We start from the raw sequence: 26,005 nt of genomic DNA, 5'->3' as shown, positions 1-26,005 counted from the left end.
CGCCTCTCCTCATCATTAGGTTCTGTTCTGTTCTGTTCTGTTCTGTTGTGTTTATGTCATGTTCCTTATTGATTCCTATATCAGTACGCGGTTTCCCAGACACTGGAGCGAGCGCTGTTCACACGGCCTCAGCCGATATCTTATCGTGCTTCGGCTGAAGGAAAACATTTGGTTAAGATTTTCATTCAAAGAAAAAAATTATTTAATCATTTAATTATTCAAACTTGAGTTTGCTTGGACAATAAGTGAAATCCTCTCCATAAGAAGTAAACGTCCTTTATGTTCCTTTATCAAACCTTCTACCCCTCATCTGCACTGTATATGCACAGCTCCTCCCACAGGGGGCGTGGCCGACAGAAGCTCCACCCACCAACCCGTAACATTACATTACATTTATTTGGCGGACGCTTTTATCCAAAGCGACGTACAAAAGTGCATAACATTGCATTCATTGACTTTATATAGTGCCTTTCATCTCAGAATCTTAAAGTGCTTTTCAGTGTTATTGGGGTGGTAGCTTCTTGTGTCAATCACCAGCAGTGTGTACCGTCCACCTGAGCGATGCAAAGCAGGTATCAGAGCACCAGGATCTCAATTCTAACTTCGCTGACTCAGGTTGCTTATGTCACCCCTCCCCCCCTCCCACCCCCCTGTCCCAAAGCTCTACCACCTGCCCCTAACAACAGAGCAGTTTAGCACCTTGTTCCGGGGGACTGCTGGTGCATGACCTCTGTCGCAGTCAGCATTTATGGAGGTCACGTACGCAGCGAGGGGCTTTTTTTTTTTTTTGCAACGATCACCCAGGATGCATTGCGATCGCGCCGCACCACGCCGGCGGAGTTTTTGCCGAAGAGCCGGATACTCGGCCCACACTCGGTTTTCCGCAGAGGAGACGCGTGAGGCGTGGCGTCAACACGGCCAGCCAATCACGAGGCTCGCAGGCCGTGCTCAACAGGCCAGCCAATCACGAGGCTTGCACGCTCATAAAACAGCGCGTCTGACCCAGAAACGAAGCGTTCCCCCACTAGCCCCCCCTCCACCCCATTATTTCCTGAAATAAAAAAACACAGGCTGCTGCCGCCTCTCTGCGCAAGCGGGCGGGTCTTTAAAAAGCTGTGCAGCGCAGGGCGGGGGACCCAGTGTGCTGCAGGGTTTTTCGGGGGCGCGACATGATGCCGCGTGCGTACCTCTCCTCCCCGGCTGTCGGCTACCTGTGCCTTCTCCTGTGGGACATCCAGCCAATGGCAGGTCAGTGCCACCCCCATACCCCCCCCCCCCACCCCTCCTTTGCTGCGTTCAAAAACACCACGGATATCAAAGGGTGTAATAGCTCTGGAGTGCAGTGCTTGGACCGTACTGGAATTCCGGGCTGTGATTGGTTGAGCTGATAGTTCAGTGAAACCATGGTTACTTTTGTAGAAGTTATATCATTTGTTTAGGTGCAGAAAGAAAAGCCTGACCACTTTGATATTGACGCTGTCGCATATAATTATTTGAAAGTGCCTGATATATCTATCTATCTATCTATCTATTTCTCTGTCTGCCTGTATCTAGAAGATGATCTGGTCCAACAAACAGTTTTTCTGTAACTGTCTTCCAACAGAAGAAAAAAAACAGACAGACTTTACTTCATTAAAAATACATGCCATAGTACATGTATCCTAACACTGCAAGAATCAAGTGGGTGATGTGCATTGACATTTTTCCATTTTTCGCAAGTGTTTAAACAAAAGTTATACAGTATTAATCAGACATATACGTGCATGCATGTAGTTATGTGTATGTTTACAATTTTATGCATACAAAATGTTATGGAAAATATGAGTTTTATAAGATTGCCATGGCATGATAGCGTGGATGAAAGTTTAACATGCAGGACAAATGAAGAGATTTGTTTGTTTTGTTTCTGTCATTTGAGTGATAGTCTGACCCATGCTGACCATACTGTGTGACCCCCCCCCCACCGCCCGCACCCCCACCCCCACCCTCACCCCTCACCCCCTCCCACGTAGTCATGGAAACGAGCGGCGGGGCGACCGTCAGCCGGCACCCCCCAGTGGTGACCGCCACCAGGGGAGGGTCCGTGGTCCTGCCCTGCCGTATCCCCAGGGAGTGGACCACCCAAAACTACGGGGTGCAGTGGTACAGGACCCCAGGCCCCGCCGGGGCGCGGGACGAGCCGCGCGGACGGGGGGGGGAGGCGGCCGCCATATCCTCCCCCGCTCTCCCGCCGCGGTTCTCCCTCGTGGAGGACGAGGCCTCGCTGCAGATCGCGCCGGTGGCGGCGGAGGACGCGGGCGTGTACTCCTGCGTCGCGAAAACCTTGGGACAGAGCCCGTACCAGGGGAACGTCACCGAACTTCGAGTCCTGGGTGAGAGGGGAACGGGCCCGGTTCCTGACTGTCTGCGCCTCCTCGGATTTCGTTTGAATTCTGGGTCACAGAAAATGTGACAATGACCTTCATGTAAAAACATAGAGTAGCAACAAAAAAAAACCAAGGTTTTTCTAAATCCTACAGACCTAACTTTGATCATATTAGAGAAGAAATATAATATATAGAGATATAGATATCATTTTTATACATACGTACAGTATTTGTGTGTGTGAGAGAGATATGTATATGTGTGCGTGTATCTGCAGACTATTCAAGAAGCAAATATTTTTTCCCTCAACAGTGGAAATAGGAAATAATTATAGTTACACCTAAATGAAAACCATGTGCTTTCCTGTAGCTGTGGGGGATTTCAGCATCAATGTGAATCATTATAGACAACCACCCTCTCAGTTTCCCTCTCTACCAATCATTACACACACACACACACACACGCATGCACATAGAACCTTGAGATAAAGCCTGATAATTCACTTACTGTTTGGTGCAGTACATTATTGATTTTCACAGGAAGTCATTTTCTGCCAATCCACAAACGTTCGTCATGTACGCATAGCATGACATGCTTTATCTGCCAAATAAATGTAATGTAATGTTCGTTCATATACACATAGAATAACATCCTTTATCTGACAGATAAATGTAATGTAATGTTCGTCATATACACATAGAATAGCATGCTTTATCTGACAAATATATGTAATGGAATGTAATAACAAGGCTAGAAATAATGGCAGCAGTCATATGTGGAGACTCTCTCTTAATTGTGAGACCCAGGCTTTGCTCCAGTATGCTGGTGATCAGTTTTACCGGTTGAATATGAACATTGATGTTGTGTAATTAAGGCATGTGACTGCCACTTCAGGCCAGGGATGAGGTCAAGTTTCTGGAGCTCAATTGAAATTGAATTCATTAATTGAAAAATCCTCAACAAATGTAATTATAAAAACATATTTTAATTTTTAAAAATGTACAATAAAGTTATTTTTTCTGGTTGACGATACAGTACAGTGATTTGTACAGTACAGTGACAGTACAGTAGTTTGTAGAAGGGAGAGTGTGATGTGTTTCTCTAACCTGGTGATCCGATCTCTGCTCTTCAGCGCCCCCTTCAGTCCCGCACCTCTTCCTGCAGGTGCCGCCAGACCTGTGGTCGGGACAGTGGAACCTGTTCTGCGTGACGGGGGGCTTCCACCCAAATCAGGTCAGACTCAGCTGGACGCAAAATGGCGCTGAGTCAGAACTGCAGGACTGCACGCCTGGGTCAGCTGATCCGGGGCCTGTCCAATCGAACGGCTCGGTTCGGCAGAACCTGACACTGGAGGAGAACGATGACTCCGCCCCCAAAGTGTGGCTTCCTGTCAGCCTGGTGATGGAAGTGAAGCCCCGCCCACATCAGCAGTGTATCTTCGTGACTGACAGCTCTGGCCGGGGGCCTTATCTTGTTAGTGTGCTGCCTCTCTCCCTTGGTCCTGCTGCCGGGGTCACCTACACCTGTACAGTCCGTGACCACCCAGCACTACCGACCGCACTGTCTGCCTCCCTCAACTGGGGTAAGTGTGTTAGTCTGGGGACTCAGTGTCAACAGTTTTAACTCCAGTCCTGGAGGGCCGCAGTGTCTGCTGGTTTAACTCCAGTCCTGGAGGGCCACAGTGTCTGCAGGTTTAACTCCAGTCCTGAAGGGCCTGCAGAGTGTCTGCAGGTTTAACTCCGGTCCTGGAGGGCCGCAGCGTCTGCAGGTTTAACTCCGGTCCTGGAGGGCCGCAGCGTCTGCAGGTTTTTTTCGCGGTTTCATTCATCAGCAGCCATTTAAGGCCATGAAAACAAGCTCTGCTTGCACAGCATGTTCAGTGTCAGTGTAACTCCAGCAGAGTTTATGAATCTGAACAAGAGCCGAAGGACTGTATCAGACTGAACAGGATGCATTGCTTTACTGTTTTCAGCCAACCACTGAAACACAAAAAACAGCAGACACTGCAGCTCTTCAGCACTGCATTTTCAGATGCCTGTTGTACGTGATTGCATTCCTTTGTAAGCAATTCCATATTCCAGTGGCTAGCACACAAGGAGTAAACTCCAGCTTATTTTTTTTTATCAATTAATCATGCCTTTTTATATAACAAATATTGCATGCATTTTTATCACAGCCATTAGAGTTTAAAAGTATTATGACTGTGACACATTTTTTTGTTGTTTTGGCTCCGTACTCCAGCACAATGGATTTGAAATTAAACATGAACGCTGTCAGCAGTGACATCATCAATAAAGGACAGTGAGCCAGTTCCAGTGGCAGCCATACATGCCCAAGCCATAACACTGCCCCCACCGTGTTTCACAGATGAGGCGGTGTGCGCTTTGAATTATGAGCAGTTCCTTTCTTTCTCCACACTTTCCTCTTTCCGTCACATTGGCGTATGTTTGGTCTTGCTTGTCTGCAAGGCTGTCTTCCAGAACTCAGTTTTCTGGAAGTGTAGTTCTCAGCTAACTCAAACCTGGCTGTTCTGGTCTTGAGGATTACCAGTGGTCTGTATCTTACAGTGACACCTCTGAGGTTATGCTGGTGTAGCTTTCTCTTTATGGTAGTCTCATCTGGGCCTACGTCTTGGAGGCTGTTCTTGATGTGTTGGACAGTTGAAAGGGGCTTTTTCCTTCACAACTGATAGTATTCATCGGTCATCCACTGCAGTGGTCTTTCATGGTCTACCAGGCTGTTTGCTATTGCTGAGCCCGCCAGTGTGTTCTTGCTTCTTGGCAATTTGGGAAACAGTTGATTTTGACACAATTTTTTGGCTATGTTTCTGATCAATTTAGTCTTATTTTTCACCCTTGTGATGACCTGCTTTACTGGCAATGACACTTACTTGTTCATCATGTTGAGAGATGAGTTTCTTCTGCATTAACTAATGATGTGACAACACGCAACTGGGCTAGAAACAGCTGAGCAGCCAATTAGCCAACTGTCCAATTACTTTTGGTTCCCCAACATGGGGGCTATGTATAGAAATGGCTGTAATTCCTACACAGTTCGCCCAGTATGGATGTGCATTCTCTGAAATCAAAGCCAACAATCTGCACTTTTAACCTCATATTTCATATCCAATGTGCGGGAATACTGAGCCAAAGCAACAAAAATAAACGTGTCCAAATACTTACGACCTGCTCCGTACATATATGCAATGTTTTGGGGCGTTGTTTAGTTTGTTTGAACACGCTTCCCCGTCGCTTTTGCAATTATGCAAGTGCACAATGTGCTTCTGAGTCAGTGCTCGATCTTACCGGAATTCTGCGTTGTTCTATGGGTGGGGGGGTCAACATTGTGCAAGAACACAGAGCAACGCCGCTTTTATATAACACCGTTGTGTACTCACGTGTGTGTGGTAACTCCTACGGAATTCCCGTCTCTTCGTGCAAAGCGGAGAAAAAAACCAAGTTTCCTGCCGGGAAATGTACTGTAGATTTGCTCCAGAAGGAAGCGTGTCGAACGGTGTCTCACACCACACGCTCGTCGTTGCTTGTGCGTGTTTAATACTTACAGAACCGCCGTCCGGCGATGCCGTCCGATGCCTGAACGTCATTAAAATTTGCGTCCTCGCCGGAGTCGCCTTGGGATTCGCCGTTGCAGGCGAGTACACTTCTGCGCGGGACATAATGGCGCGTGTACCGCGGGGCTGCTCAGATTAAATTCGTGATCATATTAAATGCCTTTCGCAGCTCTGAACTGGCTGCTTAAGAAGAGGGAGCCTTGTCACCTTTAAGACAGGTGAGCATGAAAATTCCATTCACTGAAGTGGGGGGAAAAAAACCTACCAATCCACCAAAACAAATACACGCAAACTCACAAAAATGCACACACACGTACACGCTCATGTACACACAAACCCACACACACGTACACGCTCATATACACAAACCCACACACACATACACACTCATATACTCACAAACTGCCACAAATACCACACAAACCCTTCTGTATAGACACACCCATACACTAATTTGTGTTCACATGGAAACACACATGCACATACAAACACACACACCCACACACAAACGCATGCACACACACACACACACACACACACACATAAACGCATACACACGCACACACACACACATGCACACAAGCTGAAAGTCTGTAAGGCTCTTGGTATCACATATTTGAAGATGCTCAACCTAGTGATCCATAAATCTAATCTGTTTTACAGAAAACTACATTTCAAGAGAGGAACGGACCCTTTAGAAGACCCTTAAGAAGCAGCAACATCCTCGACACTCAAAACGCCTGATTTTCAAGACCCGCAACATTGTTAAGCTCCTTAGCTCCCTCAGTTATACAGAAATATACACATTCTTGTTGCTTTTAGATATTACTATATATATATATTTTTTTTTTTTAAAACAAGCCATGAAATACATATTTTGAAATAAAAATTTTCGATGGATATTCAGCATGTTGACTTCATTAGAAGTTGTCTTCCTTGGGGGGTGGGGGTTTCCGGGCTTTACTCAGAGCAGTTATCCAACTAACTCAGTAATCCTGTGTTGTGAAATACCCCCCCAGGATTACTGAGTTAGCGGGATAACTGCGCTTAGTAAAAAAAAAAACCCAGAACCCTCCCAAATCTGGAACATGGACTGAGGTAACGAGAGTTGTTCCGGGTTTTTTACTCAGTGCAGACGTCCGGCTGACTCGGTAATCCTCCTTCCTGATACGGGCCCCTGATACGGGCCCCAGGAAGCGTCAGGTTGTGCTGACGCAGTCATTCAGCCCCGCCCCCCCGCCCTACTTCGGCGGAGTCGCCGCGTTCCACTCCCCCGCCTGGAGTAGCGGATCAGCAGTTTCCGCCGTCGCGGCCCGGCCCTCCCCGGGTCCTCCCGTCTGAATCGCAGCCGTCAACGTCACCGCCTGAATAAAGTTTAATGACAAAAGTCCGGCAATAACAATAACGTCTATCTGGGGCCAAACAAGGGGCGCGCATTTCTCATTGCGTTCACACGTGGGGAAAACAATATTGTCTGCACGTGCCTGTCGTAAAAAATTTTAAAAAAAGGCCAGATTACATCCTTAGTGCTACGGCTGCATTAGCCGGCGGGAGGCGGTCTGTGTGTTTGCTGTGGTCACAACAACAACAATCACACTACATCCGAGTAATATTAATATTACCTCTCTCTCTCTCTCTCTGTCTCTCTCTCTCTCTCCCCAGTGCCACGAACGTAGACGCTTCCGTGTCTGTACCCGTAATCAGTACCAATATCCCTTTGTAAATATTTAAATATTTGATTAGATACTAACTGGCAACAGGAAAGTCACACGGTTTTCCCCACTTCCTTCCTTAAAAACCGCCTCTGTATTTTTGAGTTTGTTACTTTCGTTTTAATTATCCAAATGGTGTTGAGAAGCAACAAAAAAAAAAAAGTCTCCTCCTTCATGGAGACTCACGGTGATGTGGAGTCACTGGAGCTGGCTTTACACTTAAGTTAATGTCAGCCTGCGCATAGAAGCCCTGGGTCAAATTCTTCACTTGAAATTCAGTTGAACTTTGACCTTTTTAGACACAAGTTAACTCCCTGCAGAGCACTGCCAGTTGGGGAACAAAAAGAAATGTTACATTCACCTGTTATTCGCCTGTGCTGAAGAGCAAATATCTCTCATTTCATGTTAGCATACATTCGGGTTGGTGATGATTTCATTGCAAAATTCTCAGGCGACTGTAGGGTTCTACAGGCATCTAAAGGCTTCAGGGTTTCAAAGTACGTCATATCCAACCCAGGTCTGATATGTTAGCCAACATTCTAGTAAATGGTCCCGTTGTCCTGGCAACGGGCTGCAGCGATGCTGTACATCGGTTCAGCGTATGACGCCTTTTTTTAGCGCTAAGTATAACAGCGAAGTAGAAATGACTAGTCAGAGCACCATAAGGGAACGTTTGTCTCTTGCATTGTGGTTGTGTTATGCTGAATACTCCGAGCACAAAGAGCCCATTAGCTACAGAAACCACGAGTACAACCTGCGTAGCGTGCGAACTGTTTGTGCATCATATCATCGTGATCAAGAAACAGATTACAAGTGCACATTATAAAGAGAGAGAAGCTGTTTGTCCAAGGGCAGTTTTCACACAAGATTTTATCTTCAGCTAAGAGTTACTGAGAGTACTAATCGGCACTAAAAGTCCCTAGCTAAGATTGACCTCTTAAGGCCTATTCACAAAGCTGCTGAGACCTAACTTTTTGCAAAGGAACGGTGAGAGCTCTTACGCCCAGAGAAAGGGGCGCGGTTGACCTTCTTTGCTTACTTACTGTACCCGCAGTGATTAGTCAATAAAAGATAAGTGTCTGTGTTGGCAAATTCATCATAGAAATGCTGTAGCGGTAAAAGAGGAAAAATCCTGTTGCCATATTCAAATACAGATTTATAAATAAAAACGTTGCTAAAATTTAGCTGATTTAACATGAAACCAAAAATAATGTACTGATGTAGGAGCTGGTTTTAACCCTAAAAAGCTTTGTGAACTATTCTTAGACCAATAACTTTTGAGTCAAACTTAGGACTGACAAGCTCATTATTTTATAGAGATTCTCCTAAATCGACAAGTTAGGAGCTACGGCTAGCCATGAGATTGTGAATACGGCCTCTGATTATTTCGCTTATGGTGTCATTCCCAGTCAAATCCTTTTTTAATTACCACTCATTATTCCAATAGGAAAAAAGTGCCAATTTTATGTGTTTACCTTGAATAAACAAACAGGATTGAGTATGATTATGATGATTACATTGGTCTAACAATTACTTTTTAAACTAGATTTTAAAAAATGTGCATTTCATGCTAATTGAAATAATGCTGGGAGGAAAGATAAACTTAAATACTTGTCATCAAAAGTTTACTCGATTATATAACAATCTTTATTAATAGAGGTAAGTTCATTACAAAAGAAACAAAATGAACGATCTGCCAGTCTTGCTTGAATTGTCACAGTGGTGCATTTCTGTGGCCACACAACTGGTCTAGTGCAGCTAAATATTATTCTATTATTATGAAGAAATTATGAAGATAGTGCATAATTTTCCTTTCACTCTCTCAGACACACACATAGACTCAGGTGCAACAGAATATCAGAATCAATATAAACACAATATAAAATTTAATCTTTCTAAAAACCACAAATTTGTGGATATATGTACAAAAAAAAAACAAGGGAAAGTTTTTTTTTCATTATTCACTATCTTTTCAATGGTCAGCTCAGGGGGGAAAAAACAATAAGCATCTGCTCCATGTGTGTTCGAGGGTGTATTGCGCATCGAGCAGAACATCTCTCATGGGGTCCAGCGTTAAATTCTTATTTACTTTTCCCCTGTAAACCTCCGCAGGTATTAATATATTTTAAACGATAATAAGCTAAACCATTGATCTCTCCGTTTTTTTAAAAAACACCCTGGTGCCTTTTGAGAACAATTTCTGCCACGCAACACAGACCTATTAGACCAGTTAAAAACAATATCGAAAAGGCGGATTGAATTTATCACCAGGTAACAAACATTCTCCCCTGTGGTTCTGCTGACTCAAGCAGTATTTTGTATTTTTTTTTGCTGAGCACAAATAAATCACTACAGTAAAGTACAACATGTTTTACAAGGACCTCTAAACACGTTTAACGTGGTTCCCTATCTTGGGTTATGAATTATGGGTTATTTAGTGGTCCTGTTATTATGGGTTATTTGGTTCATCATAATAGAACCCGGTTACTTTTTGGTAGAATCAATCATTTCACTGTCTGTCAGAAAACAATACACTTAAGTGCCTTATATTGTTTTTAATCACAGCAAATACAGGCTACTCTTTCCATAACTTTCTATTGCTTCTTGGAGCAGTTTTTTTTTTGTTAATTGGTTGCCTGTCGTTGCAAGAATATGTTTACTTATCTATTCACTGCAGTGACGTATGAAAAAGCTTAAGATCATTGTGTTGTTAATATATCCTCCCACAGCCAAAGAAAAGCAGCAGTGCATTTATTCTGTTGTATTCCGATTCACTTTAAAGGCATACTGTGCAGGGTTTCAGTCCTTGCTTCACTCCCTTGTTTACAATCAAAAAACGTCTCCTCCAACATTCTCAACCCCGCCCACACCCCCAGCATGATGAAGCTCGCGCGACAACAAAACCTACGCTTGAAACAAGCCTTGTGTAACCTAAACATAATACTTATAATTGATGTACTCTCAAAGTATGACAAGGGTTATGGCTGTTATTTTTCAAGGATTCATTATTAGTGCTTCATAATTCGTCCTTTAACAAAGTCTTAGTGAAAACAGAAACATGCTTAGACAGTGAGGCCTGAGCATTAACAGAGCATAACATGCAAACATCTGCGTGAAATCCCCATCATAAAGTTACTCGTGACAGACACTGCAATATGTCGTTACTCTTTTTTTCCTGGAACAGGAAATAAATAATTAACCTTCAGAGCTACAGACTCAGACTATGTGAAGAAGTGCGTCAGCTGTTTACAAACAGGCAATCTCAGTGAACCCCTGAAAGGGTTCCATTCAAAAATGACGTTCTAGAACAGTGGTCCTCGGGAGAGCTGCAGGGTCTGCTGGCTTTTGTTTTGTTTTTGTTTTTTACTCAGCACTTGAGTAGCACAACAGTTGATCACCTGCTTTTTTGTTGAAAGCAGACGTTTACACTGTTATAACTGAGGTCACACTGAGGTTTCTTGGGTCTGAATCGGTGGCGAAAGCAAGCACCGGCAGACTGTGCGGCTCTGCCGGGACCAGGACCGAGGGCGACTGTTTCTAGAAAACGAATAACTACATCACTTTCGGTACCACAGCCTGAGTCTCCATGGCATCACTAGTTTGTAATGAGGTAATAAGTAGGTACTGTTGACTCTGTATGAACTCATACTGCAGCTGTTTTCCTTTTGTCGATTCCCTGCATGTGTTTTTCCGCAACTGAGGGACTCACACGCTTTATTTCTAAACAGCAGGTGTAGACAAGGTGGGCCGTTCTGCATTTGTTCCAGTTTAACACTCTTTATGTTTTACCCCAGCAATTATTTACCTGAACACCAAGCTTAGCCATATTCCTAGATAAGCATGCAAATTGGTGTCTGATAGTAATTCTCGTGTCCCTACCACATGTGATTGTGCTATTATCCATTACAGTAGATGTGTGAGTTGCCACTGGTGACTGCAGTATAAAGTAATTTGATATTAATTTTAGCTCAAGAAAAAATAGTCAAACAGTCATCCCTGTCCCTGCATGCTAGCCTCTCCATGCATGGCACAGAGGTTCGGAGGCAGGAAACAGGGAGAGCGGGAGGTGTTTGGGTCAGCAGGGATGCAACGATGCTGCCTTTGAATGCCATCGATTTCCCCGGGAAAAGGCTACAGGGGAATTAAAAAATGAAGTCAATCATTCAGGCAGGTTATCCCAATGAGGTGTTCATTAGCACAGAGCTGAGCTGCGTTATCAGCCTACGTGTGTCACGGCTGGGCTTTTGTGCATCTGGGGGTGGCTTTTTTTTTAAAACTGCGTAGGGTGATTTCAATGTGGCTGCGTTGCTGCCTTTCCTGTTTGCTTCCCCTGCAGCTCATCGATGGGCCGTTACGAAGAAAGGAAACAAAAATTAGACGTAATTCTGCGTAAAACTCTCCGATGCACGGGCGCGAAAACCACAAGAGTGAAAAACATATATATTAAAAATAACAGGCAGAGAGGGTTGAACCACACGTCATGTGGTGTGAACACATTTAGGGATCCAGAAAGATGAACTAGAAAGACTAAGAACTGCGTGTCATCACCTGTGCACCGCAAAGATATTTAGGGAATCGACCGATGAGAACGACAAGACAAATAACCCAAGAACGGCATGCACAAATATAAACCACCACAGAGACAGAGTTTCTTCTCCGATATGTCCGCTAACGTGTTTCTCCTCCGATGTGTCCGCTAATGCATACGCTAACGTGTCCGCTAATGCATACGCTAACATGCACGCTAATGCATACGCTAGCATGTCCGCTAATGCATACACTAACATGCACGCTAATGCATACGCTAATGTGCACGCTAATGCATACGCTAACATGCACGCTAATGCATACGCTAGCATGTCTGCTAATGCATACACTAACATGCACGCTAATGCATACGCTAATGTGCCCGCTAATGCATACGCTAACGTGTCCGCTAATGCATACGCTAACGTGTCCGCTAATGCATACGCTAACGTGTCCGCTAATGCATACGCTAACATGCACGCTAATGCATACGCTAACATGCACGCTAATGCATACGCTAACGTGTCCGCTAATGCATACGCTAACGTGTCCGCTAATGCATACGCTAACGTGTCCGCTAATGCATACGCTAACATGCACGCTAATGCATACGCTAGCATGTCTGCTAAAGCCGCTAACGCCTGCTCTCAGAGGGCATTAGCTTGCGTCGGGCCGGGGTCCCTTCCCGCGTCCTTCCCCGGGCGTTCCACCGGGGGGCGGCAGCCAGTCAGCCGCAGCCTCTGCCGCAGCCCCTGCAGGAAGCAGCTGGACATGCCCCGCACCGCCGAGGAGGAGAAGTAGAAGATGAGCGGGTCCAGGCAGGCGTTGAAGGTGCTGAAGAGCAAGGCCACGTCGCGCCACCTGGGGCTCTCCTGCGTGACGAAGCCCACGACGTGCGAGGCGTTGTAGGGCCCGAAGCAGACGGCGAACACCACCAGGGTGCCCAGCGCCAGGCCGATGGCCCGCAGGCGCCTCTTGCGGCTGATGTTGGGCAGCCGGGACAGGATGCGGATGAAGTTGATGTAGCAGAAGCAGCAGACCAGGAAGGGGACGCAGAAGAGCACCACGCACAGCTCCAGGCGAACGGGCAGCAGGATGTGCAGCTGCTCGCGGGTGAAGTTCTCGTAGCACCTGTCGTGGCTGACGTTGCCGCCCGTGGGGTTGTAGAAGGGCATGATGTAGACGATGCTGAGCTGCGTGGAGGAGAAGACCCAGAAGAAGACGCTGGCCATCACCGAGTACACGGGCCTGCGGTTGAGGTTGTGCCAGATGGGGAAGGCCACGCCCAGGTAGCGCTCCACGCTGACGGCGGTCAGGAAGAAGGTGCTGTTGTAGATGGTGGTGTAGAACAGGAAGCCGGACAGCGGGCACAGGAAGTAGGGCATGTTCCACAGCATGTCGTCGGCCGCCTCCTTCATCTTGAAGGGGAGGAATGCGAGGAAGATGAGGTCGGACACGGTGAGGTTGAGGAGGAGGATGTCGATGGGCGTGGGCCTCCGGCGCACCTTGCGGCAGAAGGCGTAGAAGGCCAGCACGTTGGCGGGGAGGCCGGTCACGAAGGTGACGATGTAGACCAGGAGCATCAGCTCCGTCGGGAGTGACTGCATCATTGTCGTAGCAGCGGGGGGGGGGCAGGGGAGGGGGAACGGGAGGGGGCAGTGGGGTCCTCTCTCCCACCCACGTGACTGTTAGCGACCGCTGTACACCACAGCTGTGGAATCCATCACATCATGACTCTCCCTCTGCCATGGGACCCTGCAAAAGCACACCACAGCATGAGCAGTTATCCACAGCATAAGCGGTTCACCACTGCATTGGCAGTCAGCCACAGCATGAGCGGTTAACCACTGTATTAGCAGTTAGCCACAGCATGAGCGGTTAACCACTGTATTAGCAGTTAGCCACAGCATGAGTGGTTAACCACTGTATTAGCAGTTAGCCACAGTATGAGCGGTTAACCACTGCATTAGCAGTTAGCCACAGAATGAGCAGTTAGCCACAACATGAGCGGTTAACCACCGCATTAGCAGTTAGCCACAGAATGAGCAGTTATCCACAGCATGAGTGGTTAACCACTGCATTAGCAGTTAGCCACAGCATGAGCGATTAACCACTGTATTAGCAGTTATCCACAGAATGAGCAGTTATCCACAGCATGAGCGGTTAACCACTGTATTAGCAGTTATCCACAGTATGAGCAATTAGTGACCGTATGAGCATTTAGCAACAGTATAACAGTTGACCAAAGTATGAGCGGTTAGCCACAGTATGAGCAGTCAGTCCCCACAGATAACTGCCTAACACATCTCACTGTTCCCATGGCTAATGCAGGCCCTCGTAGTAAAATGGTCAGAGTTAAATCAGCTCTTAGAGAGTGCATACAGTCACAAATTGATTCATACGTACTCTGTTAGAGTTGAAGTAACACTGGACACATTACAGTGCTGTTTACTAGCACTTATGGAACTGGAATATATTGTAAAATATATTGAAATAAATATATTATGCATACATCACAACACTTCATAATGTATTGGCAAATATACTAATAATTGTCTTTAAATATCGTAATATATTACACCAAATAAATAAAGCCCTTAAGTGCAGAAATTAAACATAAACCAGCAGACACCACTCAGGTTTGAGGTTAAGATGGCTTCTCAACAGGCAGAAAATACAGAAGTGTTATTTCTTCTTGCGGTTTCTCCAAGACTGTGCATTTAGACTTAAGCAAAACAATCACAAAACAATCACCAAGATTATCTTGCCGAACCTGGTCTTGTGAAGAAAGGAAAAGAGAACTCTTGCATATATTTGTAAGTAAAGATTAAGGACTGAGTCCCGTTCTCTGTCTATTCCAGGTCAATCATTTGTGCCCACCTTTACCTGGCCAATGCAGGTGTGAGTCGGTGGCTCAATAACAGGTTGCCGGTTTCAGCTGACCAGAAGCCCCTTCCCACCTGTGTCACACCTTCTGGTGTACGGCATGGATATGAGTCACTGGCGCATGAATGTGCGCGATGGTGATCAGATAAATACACAGACTTTAGATACGGCATTCCCAGTATGGGTGTCGGGGGGGGATACCCCTACGCCAAAGTGAAACCATGGCTGATTATGGATGATTATGTTCCAAATGAGAAACATGTTAAATACCCCTCCTTACCCAAAATATTATTATTATTATTATTATTATTATTATTATTATTATTATTATTATTAATAATAATAATAATAAAACAAATCATGGTCTCATATATTTAACAGCACAGAAAACACATCATCTACGACTCTTGTTCCCTTAAAATAATGATTCTCTAGCCAGTGTCCTTTCCATGAACATATTAAGATTATATATTATTCCCTAATGGCTTCCATAAGCGATGCGGTTTTATCACAGTTTAATACGCAGTACACAAAGCCATTCCTGGAAAGGGACAAAAATAAACTGCTTTAAAGAGAAATGGTAATAAGAAAACTGAATTGTTACAAAATTTTCCATTGCACTCTTTAAAAAAAAAAAAAAAAAAGTTTAATCACGTCTCAGTTAAAACCAAGACCTTTCCACACACGAGCAGAAGAAATATGGATTGAAATAGTTAACAGTTAGGTCACTGACAAATTACCCAATTCACTGTGATTACATGTCTCAGCGTCCCCGAGTGTCAAAACCGTACATTTGCAATCAATCTTGTGTATGCAGTACAGAACACTACACCACCACGCGCTCCTGAGCCTGCTTCCCTTCCTGAAAAAATGGGAAATGGTCTAGATTTTTGGCCATAAATTAAATTACGGTCATAGTTTTTCTTCAAAATATGTATGTTTATTTGTGCAATTCTCCAAACAAAAACTTACTCATTTTCATCTGTAATACTACGATTTATTTTTCTTCTCTCTCTCTCTCTCTGACAGTTACCTTCCTCGGACCATGTGTAACCCTGGCCATTTGCCAACACAGGTACCCAGGTGAAATATTATATCAACAAAGAGTTTCAAATGGTCCTTAATCCTTAATAGCGCAATCGACGGATAAAGTAGAGCTTTTATGATAGCGTGTAATGTTCTAGCAGCGATCGGACGGCTGGAGGCTAGTTTAATTAGCCTACAACGAGACAATTACAGCGGATTGCCTCAGGCGCTGAGAAAATAAAACACCAACCGATTTTGAAGGAGTCGTTCAGAAATAATGCACTGTCCAACCCCTTATGGACGTCTTCTCGGAAGCGCGGCCCTCGCGTTCTGTACAGTATCCATATAAAATCCCTAACTTGGTCACGCAACGAATCGCTCACCCGACTGAATGTTAGGCCCCAGACTGCTGCTCATCACACTGCCTCCTCAACTTGTCGTCCCGCTGGCAAAATGACTGCCACACGGAGCCAAAGCGCCGCTCCTCGCTGTTTACCCAATCGCCTCGATATTCAGCGCAGATAACGAAAATTAATAAGATTCTGCCGTAATCTGTAGTCCCGGAGCTCTCCAAACAATGTCTCTTAGTAACCCGGTGACGCTCCGCAAACAGCACGGCAGCCGTTTGTCATAATCGTGAGGGGTTTGTCGCAGAGCTCGACCAAAACTGGGTTTCTTATTTATGCGAAGAATAAAACACGGTCTTATCTACGGTTCTCGCGCCTTGCAACGATGGCGTTCCTGAGTAATATAGCGAGAGAGGAATAGGAAAATAGTACAATCAATACAGGAAACCTATTTTATATGCCCCCTCCTCTACTTTGAAAACAGCACCTCCTCCGTATGGCCAATAAGCACACACCTGTAGAGTAAACCAAACACAGGGCCATTGTTGATCTTTCATATCTGTTATTATTTCCAGCATATTCCAGGTGTGTAAAAGTGATAAGGCAAAGTGCTTATGCACACAGCATTTACAGTAGAGTTCATTTTGTACTGTTCTTGCTGATAATCGTCAAGACTATTATAAACTTTTGGGTCAAAGGTAAGGAAACTCCAATTCTGCAGGGAGAAGTGTTGATTTAGCCAGTTTTGGCCTTACTTGTGAATACAATTACTAAGTGCAAAGGATCATGGGTGTTTTCAGTTTGGTTTCATTGCTGGAGGTAAGGGATATTTATATGGCGTATAGCATGTGATGTAGGCAAAATGTAGGCATGAAGATATAGCTGCACAGGCACCATTGAGCCAGGTTCCTTTTCAAATCCGAAAAAGCGAAAGCGTGTGATGAAATGTGCAGTGAAATGGTGAAAGCAATATGGGTGGGCCTTGTTGGTCTCAAGGGAAAATTCTTCACGGTTATGTCATTGAAACAGTGAACATGTTATTGCACTGCAGTTCAAACAGAGGGACAGGGGTGGTTGTTCAACTTTTAGACCATGTTACCATGGTAGTGATTCTGAACCTGGGTTCTGGGGACACTGTCAAATATTAATGCGTTCATATTACTTTCATTTTTCAGCGAATCGCTCATTTTCCACACAAAGTTAAGATACGTCCGTTGTCAGCATGGTATCGTTCAGACTTACGGTTTGAGAATTGTTTTGTGAAGGTACAGTATTTCAAAATGTAACATGTGGAAGTGTGTGTTAATAATGAAGTAACTAAGTTCTCAAAGATTAGGTAAGGAGGGGTTAATCTGCATTCTTGTCCATGGGACAGGTAGCCCAAAAAATCCATAACAGAATCGCCATGTCTCGTTACGCTTTCAGAAAAAAAAAAAAAACCTATTCTAGGTTCGGTTAAGAAGTGACTCAAGGACAACTGTTTTGAGGGGAAAAAGTGGGGGGGGGGGGATGCAGTTAAAATGTTTATTTTAGCATTGTCTAATGAACTCATTAATAACGCTTTCAATCCACAGTTCAGACACATTCACTACCAACACACGCCAAATCTGGCATAATTTGGATTTACAGTTCATAAGAAGTTATCTTTTGGAGTTTTTTTTTTTTTTAATGTCAAAATGGTGGCCAAAAATTACAGGGAAGTTTATTGGCCTTTGAGGCGAAAATATCAAGCATGAGGAGGTACACCGATGTACCAAGTTTGACAATTCTAGGCTGAACGGGACGGGGGGGGGGGGGAGGGGGGGGGCCCGAGGGTTTGAGTTTGGGTTTGACCTGATTACTGGCTAACTCATGCCATTTCTTTCAACAAAGTTACGCGTGGCCAGTGCTATCTGTGCGTCAGAATCGGCAAAATGTCACCAATGTTTGGCCAAGTTATTGGACAAAATAGTGGATGATGATGATGATGATGATGATGGCAATTTCAGCAAATATCCCGGCTTCTCAGTAGAACCATAATTGTTTTCAGTGTAGAGTACTGGCTTAAGCGATGCTTCAGAAACAACAATTAAACAAGATGCTAGACATACAAAACTTATTGCATATTTATTAAGTTATTATGACAACTCTTACACTAGGCAACATAAAGTGCATTGGCGTTGACGTGTAGATTCCTGAATACTTAAACAAATTTACATCAATAACGAAAATGTACAATGTTAGAAGAAGCAGCATACACTGTAAAACATGACAGACCAGAACTGTGTTTGCAGTCTGTCCTATCAAGCCCCACATCCTAGGTTTTTTTATTTAGTTTTTTGTCTTCTTGGGTGAAGTTTGAGATTCTTTATTGCTTAAAAAAAAGAAAAAAAAGGAAAATATCATACAACTATTGTGCTAATATGTTACATAATCCAGCAGCAACTATGAGTAATCGCTTAAATACCCAAAGTACCCCTCTGAAGAAGTGGGATCTCCTGGCAATAGGTGATAGATTATAAATTATATTATATTTCACAGTCATCAAAGCCCTTCAGCCAATCAGCACCTGAGATTCTGAAGCAAAGGATGACTGTGATTGGTCCAAAACATTCTTTGATCTGAGGATGAATCCCCCTGATACTAACTCAGGAAACAGTCAAATACACCAGGTTACCATTACAATGAAATGTCTATTTCCAAAAATGAAATAAGTTAAATACGGGCTATTACTATCAGACTTAAAGAACCCATTTACTTGGCTTAAATGTTTGACCTGCTGGTCACTGGTGACTTTTTACCTCAGACAGCGAATGCAAAAATGTAATATTTAACATCTGTATCTTTTTATGTTTTATGTTTTAGCTTCTCTAAAATAAGTATTCTCAACTAAATAACAAATAAGGTGCACTCCGTTCTATACCTTTAACGTTTCAAAATAACCAATTGCATCAATAGATTACAATGTTAAAGCCTGGACAGGTGGAATTAGCATCAATATATTAAAACCATGAGAGCACGTTCATTTTGTATACAAATATCTGTACGCGCATACATTACAGAACCTACAGCTTATGTACACATCACATTCTGTCCTTGTGTATAAAATTGTTTTATGCGCACTGTTAAATCTCTCCTGAGCAAGTGCCTTTGGAGGACGATAAAACGCACACAAATCCGACGAGCGTTGGACACAGCAGCCGCTTCGCGCAACGACGGCAAGGTCCTCGCGCAGATAAATCTGCGGCTCACAAGCCGTGATTTTACCGACGCTCGCAGGCCGTAAAAAAAACGAACCGCCTTTTCGGAGAGAGAGAGGCGGAAAAAGTGCTGAGAGCGGGGGGTTGTAGCCGGCTGCGGGCGGAGAACCACAACTCCACACCGACAACCCGGGAGGAGCACTGTCCGAAATAACGGAGCCGGTGGCGGAACATCTTTGTTCTTTCCGGAACAAGCTTTCCAAACGAGCTCTGAAATGTACGTTAATGCTCTTCGGGTGCTACTAATGGGCACCTGCTGCAAGCAAAAAAGAAAAGAAAAAAAAAGTACAAATGAATCTGTGGCAAACACGCCTGCCACAGGCCACCGAAGTGGCTTTCCTTGGGGCCCTCCAGCACAGAGACACAGGGAGATGATGTTAAAACAGTCCACATTTATTCCACGAGGGTTTGGCAAGATGGTATAGCCAAATGAGCAGATGTTAAACCCTGTCATGACAGAGAGCTGCCTGGTGTGGGTGGGGATGGCAGATTTAACCTGTGCGCAGTGATTACCTCACTACGCACAGGTGCAGCCACTCCTGTTCCTGGGTCCAATTAGCCTGGCCAATTATCTAATTCTTCACCAATTATCCAATTGGCCAGGTCTAATTAGCTTGACCCAGGGCAGGTGTGGCTGCTTAAACCAGCCATCCCCACACCACAGAATCATTTAAACCACATTGCTTGGAGGTACAGTTTCAGTGCACCAGTAGGGTACCGTCCCAGGGATGAGCGTTGTATCTTTTCAGTCACCTTTTTGCGTCTTTGAGTCTGAGGAGTGTGTAATGGACGGGGGGAGGGGTAACCAGAGCGTACCCCATTTTCCGGCACGGCGCCGCGGCGGCGGCCTCAGGACGTCTCGTTGGAGCACTGGGTGCTCTCCTCGGTGGCAGTGCAGACCATGTGGGGGTAGCAGCGCGCCTTGTCCCCCGCGCAGGACGGGCGGAGCCGCCCCGCCGCGCCCCGCAGGACGCTCCTGAGCATGCCCCGCACCGCCGAGGACGAGAAGTAGAAGATGAGCGGGTCCAGGCAGGCGTTGAAGGTGCTGAACAGGAGGGCGTAGACGCGCCAGGGGGGGCTCTCCCGGGAGGCGAAGCCCACCACGTGCGAGACGTTGTAGGGCCCGAAGCAGAGCGCGAAGACCAGCAGCGTGCCCAGCGCCATGCCGATGGCCCGCTGCCGCTTGGGCAGGCTGATGTTGGGCAGCCGGCACAGGATGCGGATGAAGTTGACGTAGCAGAAGGAGCAGACCAGGAAGGGGATGCAGAAGAGCACCAGGAAGAGCTCCAGGCGCACGGGCAGCAGCACCTCCAGCTGGGCCTCCGTGAACTCCACGTAGCAGGTGTTCCTCTCCTGCGGGGCGGGCTGCGAGCTGTTGCCGTGCTTGAAGTACTGCATGATGTAGACGATGCTGCAGTGGCACATGGAGACGACCCAGAAGACCACGCTGGCCACCACGGCGTACGCGGGCCGCCGCTTCAGCTTGTACTTGATGGGGAAGGCCACGCCCAGGTAGCGCTCCACGCTGACGGCGGTCAGGAAGAAGGTGCTGTTGTAGATGGTGGCGTAGAACAGGAAGCCGGACAGCGGGCACAGGAAGTAGGGCATGTTCCACTGCATGCCGTCGGCCGCCTCCTTCATCTTGAAGGGGAGGAGGGCGAGGAAGATGAGGTCGGACACGGTCAGGTTGAGGAGGAGGATGTCGATGGGCGTGGCCTTCTGGCGCACTTTTCGGGTGAAGGCAACCAGCGCCAGGAGGTTGGCGGGAACGCCGGCCACGAAGGTGACGATGTAGACGCCCAGCACCAGGTCCCTGTGCGGCCTATGTTCGGTCTTTTCCATTCCGCTTCGGTCTTCAGTTTTACCTCAACGACACAGGCTACGGGGAGAAGAAGCACAGGCCGTTAGAGAGCGTGACTCAGCTCGGGGTAGGCGGCGATGCCGTATAATGGGGAAGGAACTGGACTTATAACCTTGCAGGATCAATTCCCTGGTAGGACGCAGCTCATGCTACCCTTGAGCAAGGTACTTGACCTGACTTGCTTCAGGAAAATTAACCAGCTGTATAAGTGGATGCTATGTAAAAAATGCAAAAAAAAAATGAAATAAGAGCGTCTGCTAAATGCCAGTGATGTAATGGAATGGACTCAGAGCATGTGCGAGTAGTGTATCCAGCCAAGAATACCCTATTAGGAAATGCGCAGATAATAAGTTGCGTAGAGATATTTCCTCTTTCCGAAGCTGACAATAAAATGCGTGCTTTAATGCATTTCTCAACACATTGACAATTGCATCTATTCAATAACAGTGCAAGACGAACACGCAGCGTTTTTTACGTTTTAGATTTGCACTTCCTGCAGCACGCTGATCCGCTGCGGTGCAAATGGGTGCCAGAAACACCGTGTAGACCTTGCCCAAGGATTTACTGGGCCGTTCACTTTTATATGAAGTTAATCATGAACATTGGAAAGGAGAGGCTGCCTGTTGCAACGGCACAGAGAGGTCTGTTTGTCTGAAACGTCCAACAGCATTTCACTGCTAACCTCACATTATTACCACACACATGCAAAGATTCGAAAACCCCAGAGCTCATTTGTTTCTCACTGAACAGCGTGTCTCATTTCGAATTAAACAGATGGTTCCTCCACCACGGATCACGCCGGGAAAAGCTCTTTCCGAGAGATGGAACTGACGAGATCCCGTTAAAAGCATCCCGGGACACGGCATATTCCCAAGTTGCGTTCTCAACGACCCGTACGAGCCGCAGGATGTGCACCCATCCCGCCTGGATCTGTCTCAGAGCGATCTCAGAACCAAACAAACAGATATATGCTTTTGGGAGGTGCAGTTCTGTTCTGCCCCCTCCTCCCTCAGCCTCCTTCTGCATTTTAATAATGTCTGCCGCTCCAATGTTGCAATGATGATTTTTTTTTGAAATCACAAGAAATGTCTGCTTGGTTGTGTTGAACCCCAACGGCTCCGGAGTTAAAAGAGGCCTGCGGTCACAGATACGTGATTAGAATCTTCTTAGCTGAACATTCTAATGCTGATGTCACAATCACTACTCGTAACTGAATGGAGTTCTAGAACACTGACTCAGAATTCTGAAAATACTTTTTTCTGAATTGACTTTCCTCAAGTAGTCAAATAGAAATCGAATTGACCCCAATACTGAAATATTGGTGAAAATGAAGTGTTTCCTTTAAAAGATTCAGTAATCTGCAGGAATTATATGAGTATCTAAAGGGTCACGGAATTTAAAATAATGACCTGATCAGTGCAGTTGTGGATCTGACTTACCTCAGGAGGATCTCAAACAGTTTCTGCACCGCCCCTGGTCTTTGTGTTTTTAAGCCACAACTACCGTACTAACACACCTGTCTGAGTTACACTAGATGTGAGCACTTCCTGTTGGTCACTTCCTGTGTGACAGTGGCATGAGGATCATAAAAAAAAGTTCTTTAGGAGCAGGAAGTTAATTTAGGTGCAGCCTTAAAAAAAATAAAATCAGACAATGAAAGCAACCTTTCACCCAAATTAAACAGCCACTGCCAGGACAAGCGTGTGAAGAAGAGAGACTGTGTCAGATGTCCGCCACCCCCCCCCCCAAAAAAAAGAAACAAAAGGCTTTTATTGGCTCTGGCTGTTATCAGATGTTGCTTGGAAAGACTCAAGTGCGTATAAATCCACAAGGATAGGCCGAACTATCCAGAATAATAGTTTCCTTCCTCCTGCTACCTTCTGTAAAGGCTGTTGCAATGAATGAACTTTGGAAGGTAGTACATATTCAGATCTGAGGGAAAAAGTTATTTTTTTTTGTTTGTCTTTTCTGATTTCCCCTGTGTTTTTCTTAGATCGGTATCTTGTCTTTGGCACAGATGAGAGAATTGTATTAAATACATTTTTTAATGTTGCTGTCTCATTTCCTCTGGTGTTCTGCTTCTTCACTGTTTCTGTCAGGTGTAAATGGAGTTCCATGCACAATTTTGAAGCAGGGACCAACTTGATAGCACCCCCTAGTGGCAGACTGTAATCAATGGCCATGCTAATCAATGGCTAAACCAAGGTCTCACCAAGGATACGAAGGTACTCTAATCTTAAATAAGCACCAATCATGTCAGTACACACACACACACACACATATATACAGTATGTACAGTATCACAGTAAATTTTTAATTAAACTCTTATAGAGTTCATAGGGCCCCTATTGGACTCATATGTACTCTGTTAGAGTAGAATTAACACTGCACATTTTACTGCGATATATCAAACCATCATACTTTGTATCTTGCTTTGAAAAAGAGCAAAATGATGTTGAATAATTATCTGTGATAAGTCTGTGAGATTAGAATCATTAACACTATAAGCAAAAGACCAATGAGTTTTCACAGGAAATATATCAAGCAACTATCAAACTGCATGTTTTGGTCAAAACCAGGGTTTAAAAAAATGTTTTTTAATTAATCTAATCTCATATGTTTAGGCACATTAATTCCAGTTCTTTCCATGTAATAATGACTCACAGCAAATACGTAAGATCTACATTCAATCAGTTTCCAGCAGGAAAATTAATAATATCAGTTAATTCTCTCATTGAATTCATAAGTTTTCAGGCTATCCTTCCTGAATGTTGATGAGAAAAAAATACATCTTTTCTCTCTTCTTTTTTTTCCTGGTCAATTAACGAGCAATTCAAAAACTGATCCAAGTGTCTGATTAACAATCGCTTTGTTCAGAATTTAAATAATGGGATTTTCACTGTCTCCTCCCTGCATTTTATCACATCTTTACCCAGCCAAACAAAACAGGCAGACATTATGCTCCTGTTCGTCTGTACGTAAGACCATACATAAAAGCCCGGTTAGCAGCAAAATACTGTATTTGCTGTTGTCCCTTTAAATACACTGTAATTACAGCAGTAGTTGTGAATGCATTTGACGTATGTTAACGTTGCTGTAATTTGACTGGGTGGTCTAAATTAACAGAATGAGCAGTTTTCAAAGTTTGTTTATTCTTGCCTACTGGTTAATATGACATGTTTCCCAAGATTCTTTTGTGGAGTAAAATAAAATCACGTGTGTGATAATGTGGTATGAATGTTAAGGTCATTGTAACATACCTATCAGTGTCAGCTTGTCCCACTGTCTTCTCCTAAGACGAGGTCAGTCAGCCTGTCAGTCAGGGCGTTTATAACAGTGAGAATTACAGCCACGAATGACGATAATTACAGCCTCGAATCAACATCAGCGAGAAAAAAAACACACTTGACGAAGAAAGGGCGGAGCCAGAAAAATACTAAACCACTTCCTTTATTCTGTGGAAGGAAAAAAAAGAAGCACTTTCTTCATTTATTCTCTGCGTTGCATCAGCAAGCTACTGCTTCTAGTACCACGCTGGTTCTTAGCACCACAGGGGGACCGAGGGGTTAGTTTGTGTTTGAACAAAACACATGCTGCTTGATCTACTTTCAGTCCTCCAGACAGATGTGGAGACCTGGTCCATTTAAGAGTGCTTCAGCTTATCCTCTTCACTTAACAAGGCTGCGTATAGGGGTTTTCGTTTTGGGCCTACAATGCTAGGACACACGTCATTCAGTCAGGGAGGTTTATGACATACTTGCCGTGGGTGTGAACTCTGAATTTCTAATGATTCTTTTTGTTGTTCTACCTGTTTTTTTCTTTCTCTAAATAATGTATCCGATATGTCCTAATTTGTTCACTGTAATGTCTCATAAATTGTGTTTTGCAGAGAAAATGACACTGTATGTCCATTACATGACCTCGGTGTAAGTTTAATTCAGTTTGCAATGTCTGTGTGCTCTCATGTGCTTTACAGACCAGAAGGAGATGTATACTGATAGCTTAGTGATATACAGGTATTGTTCACAGTACAAGTAACAGCGCGCATTTACAAATACATGCATTTTTAAAATGCTATTTACAAATTCCCTGTACCATTCTTTTGCTGATTAAGCTACTGGTGTCTCCCATCCGGGCTGGTACAGTAAAGTCTGCCGTGTGCCAGAGCGCAGAAGAGCTCCAAAAATAGCCTGGACAGCCCGTATTTTCTGCAATTTCAAAAGGGAATCGCCCGGGATAAAAAAAAAAAGAGAGAAACTGCTTTCGCAGTGCGGGGAATAACCGCAGCTATCTGTCGTCCGCGAATTTAAAAAAAAGCCGGGCCCAGTTGCAGTTCTTCTTTTCTGTAAGGTTGTCAGTGCAACCGCGTACTTTTTTTTTTTTTTTTTGGGGGGGGGGGGGGGGGCAACAATTCAGGAAGAAGGCGCCGTGCTGCGGCTTCCCGTACATCGGCAGTGCCGGATGGCGGTTGC

At 44.9% G+C, this 26,005-nt stretch overlaps 3 protein-coding genes across 4 annotated transcripts; 1 reads left to right on the top strand and 2 right to left on the bottom strand.

Annotated features, from left to right (window-relative positions):
* The first annotated feature begins 1,169 nt into the window (after positions 1 to 1,169).
* On the top strand, positions 1,170 to 6,792 carry LOC135239323 (uncharacterized). Its single transcript, XM_064307914.1, has 5 exons — positions 1,170 to 1,248; positions 2,013 to 2,372; positions 3,497 to 3,946; positions 5,929 to 6,153; positions 6,599 to 6,792. Exons 1-4 carry the CDS (start codon positions 1,170 to 1,172, stop codon positions 6,072 to 6,074), a joined length of 1,035 nt encoding a protein of 344 aa, XP_064163984.1. The 3' UTR covers positions 6,075 to 6,153; positions 6,599 to 6,792.
* A 2,463-nt stretch (positions 6,793 to 9,255) lies between these two features.
* LOC135233372 (free fatty acid receptor 3-like) lies at positions 9,256 to 17,849 on the bottom strand. Its single transcript, XM_064296876.1, has 2 exons — positions 16,470 to 17,849; positions 9,256 to 13,929 (listed from the first exon to the last, which is right to left on the bottom strand). Exon 2 carries the CDS (start codon positions 13,782 to 13,784, stop codon positions 12,822 to 12,824), a length of 963 nt encoding a protein of 320 aa, XP_064152946.1. The 5' UTR covers positions 13,785 to 13,929; positions 16,470 to 17,849; the 3' UTR covers positions 9,256 to 12,821.
* A 671-nt stretch (positions 17,850 to 18,520) lies between these two features.
* On the bottom strand, positions 18,521 to 24,930 carry LOC135233265 (free fatty acid receptor 2-like). Of its 2 annotated transcripts, none has more exons than XM_064296663.1 (2): positions 24,794 to 24,930; positions 18,521 to 21,551 (listed from the first exon to the last, which is right to left on the bottom strand). In XM_064296663.1, exon 2 carries the CDS (start codon positions 21,512 to 21,514, stop codon positions 20,522 to 20,524), a length of 993 nt encoding a protein of 330 aa, XP_064152733.1. In that variant the 5' UTR covers positions 21,515 to 21,551; positions 24,794 to 24,930; the 3' UTR covers positions 18,521 to 20,521. The 2 variants fall into 2 exon arrangements, with proteins under 2 accessions (XP_064152733.1, XP_064152818.1); XM_064296748.1 differs by lacking the exon at positions 24,794 to 24,930 and adding an exon at positions 22,973 to 23,175.
* Between the last annotated feature and the right edge of the window lie 1,075 nt (positions 24,931 to 26,005).

Source organism: Anguilla rostrata, chromosome 1 (genome assembly GCF_018555375.3).
Source record: "Anguilla rostrata isolate EN2019 chromosome 1, ASM1855537v3, whole genome shotgun sequence".
Taxonomy (NCBI): domain Eukaryota; kingdom Metazoa; phylum Chordata; class Actinopteri; order Anguilliformes; family Anguillidae; genus Anguilla; species Anguilla rostrata.
Note: the sequence above shows the minus strand (reverse complement) of the source record. Positions and strands in the feature narration are given on the sequence as shown.

Coding starts and splice junctions, on each gene's coding strand:
- LOC135239323 (XM_064307914.1), top strand. CDS start 1,170: ATGATGCCGCGTGCGTACCTCTCCTCCCCGGCTGTCGGCTACCTGTGC. Junction 2,373..3,496: donor CACCGAACTTCGAGTCCTGG/GTGAGAGGGGAA, acceptor TCTGCTCTTCAG/CGCCCCCTTCAGTCCCGCAC. Junction 3,947..5,928: donor GTCTGCCTCCCTCAACTGGG/GTAAGTGTGTTA, acceptor TAATACTTACAG/AACCGCCGTCCGGCGATGCC.
- LOC135233265 (XM_064296663.1), bottom strand. CDS start 21,514: ATGGAAAAGACCGAACATAGGCCGCACAGGGACCTGGTGCTGGGCGTC.
- LOC135233372 (XM_064296876.1), bottom strand. CDS start 13,784: ATGATGCAGTCACTCCCGACGGAGCTGATGCTCCTGGTCTACATCGTC.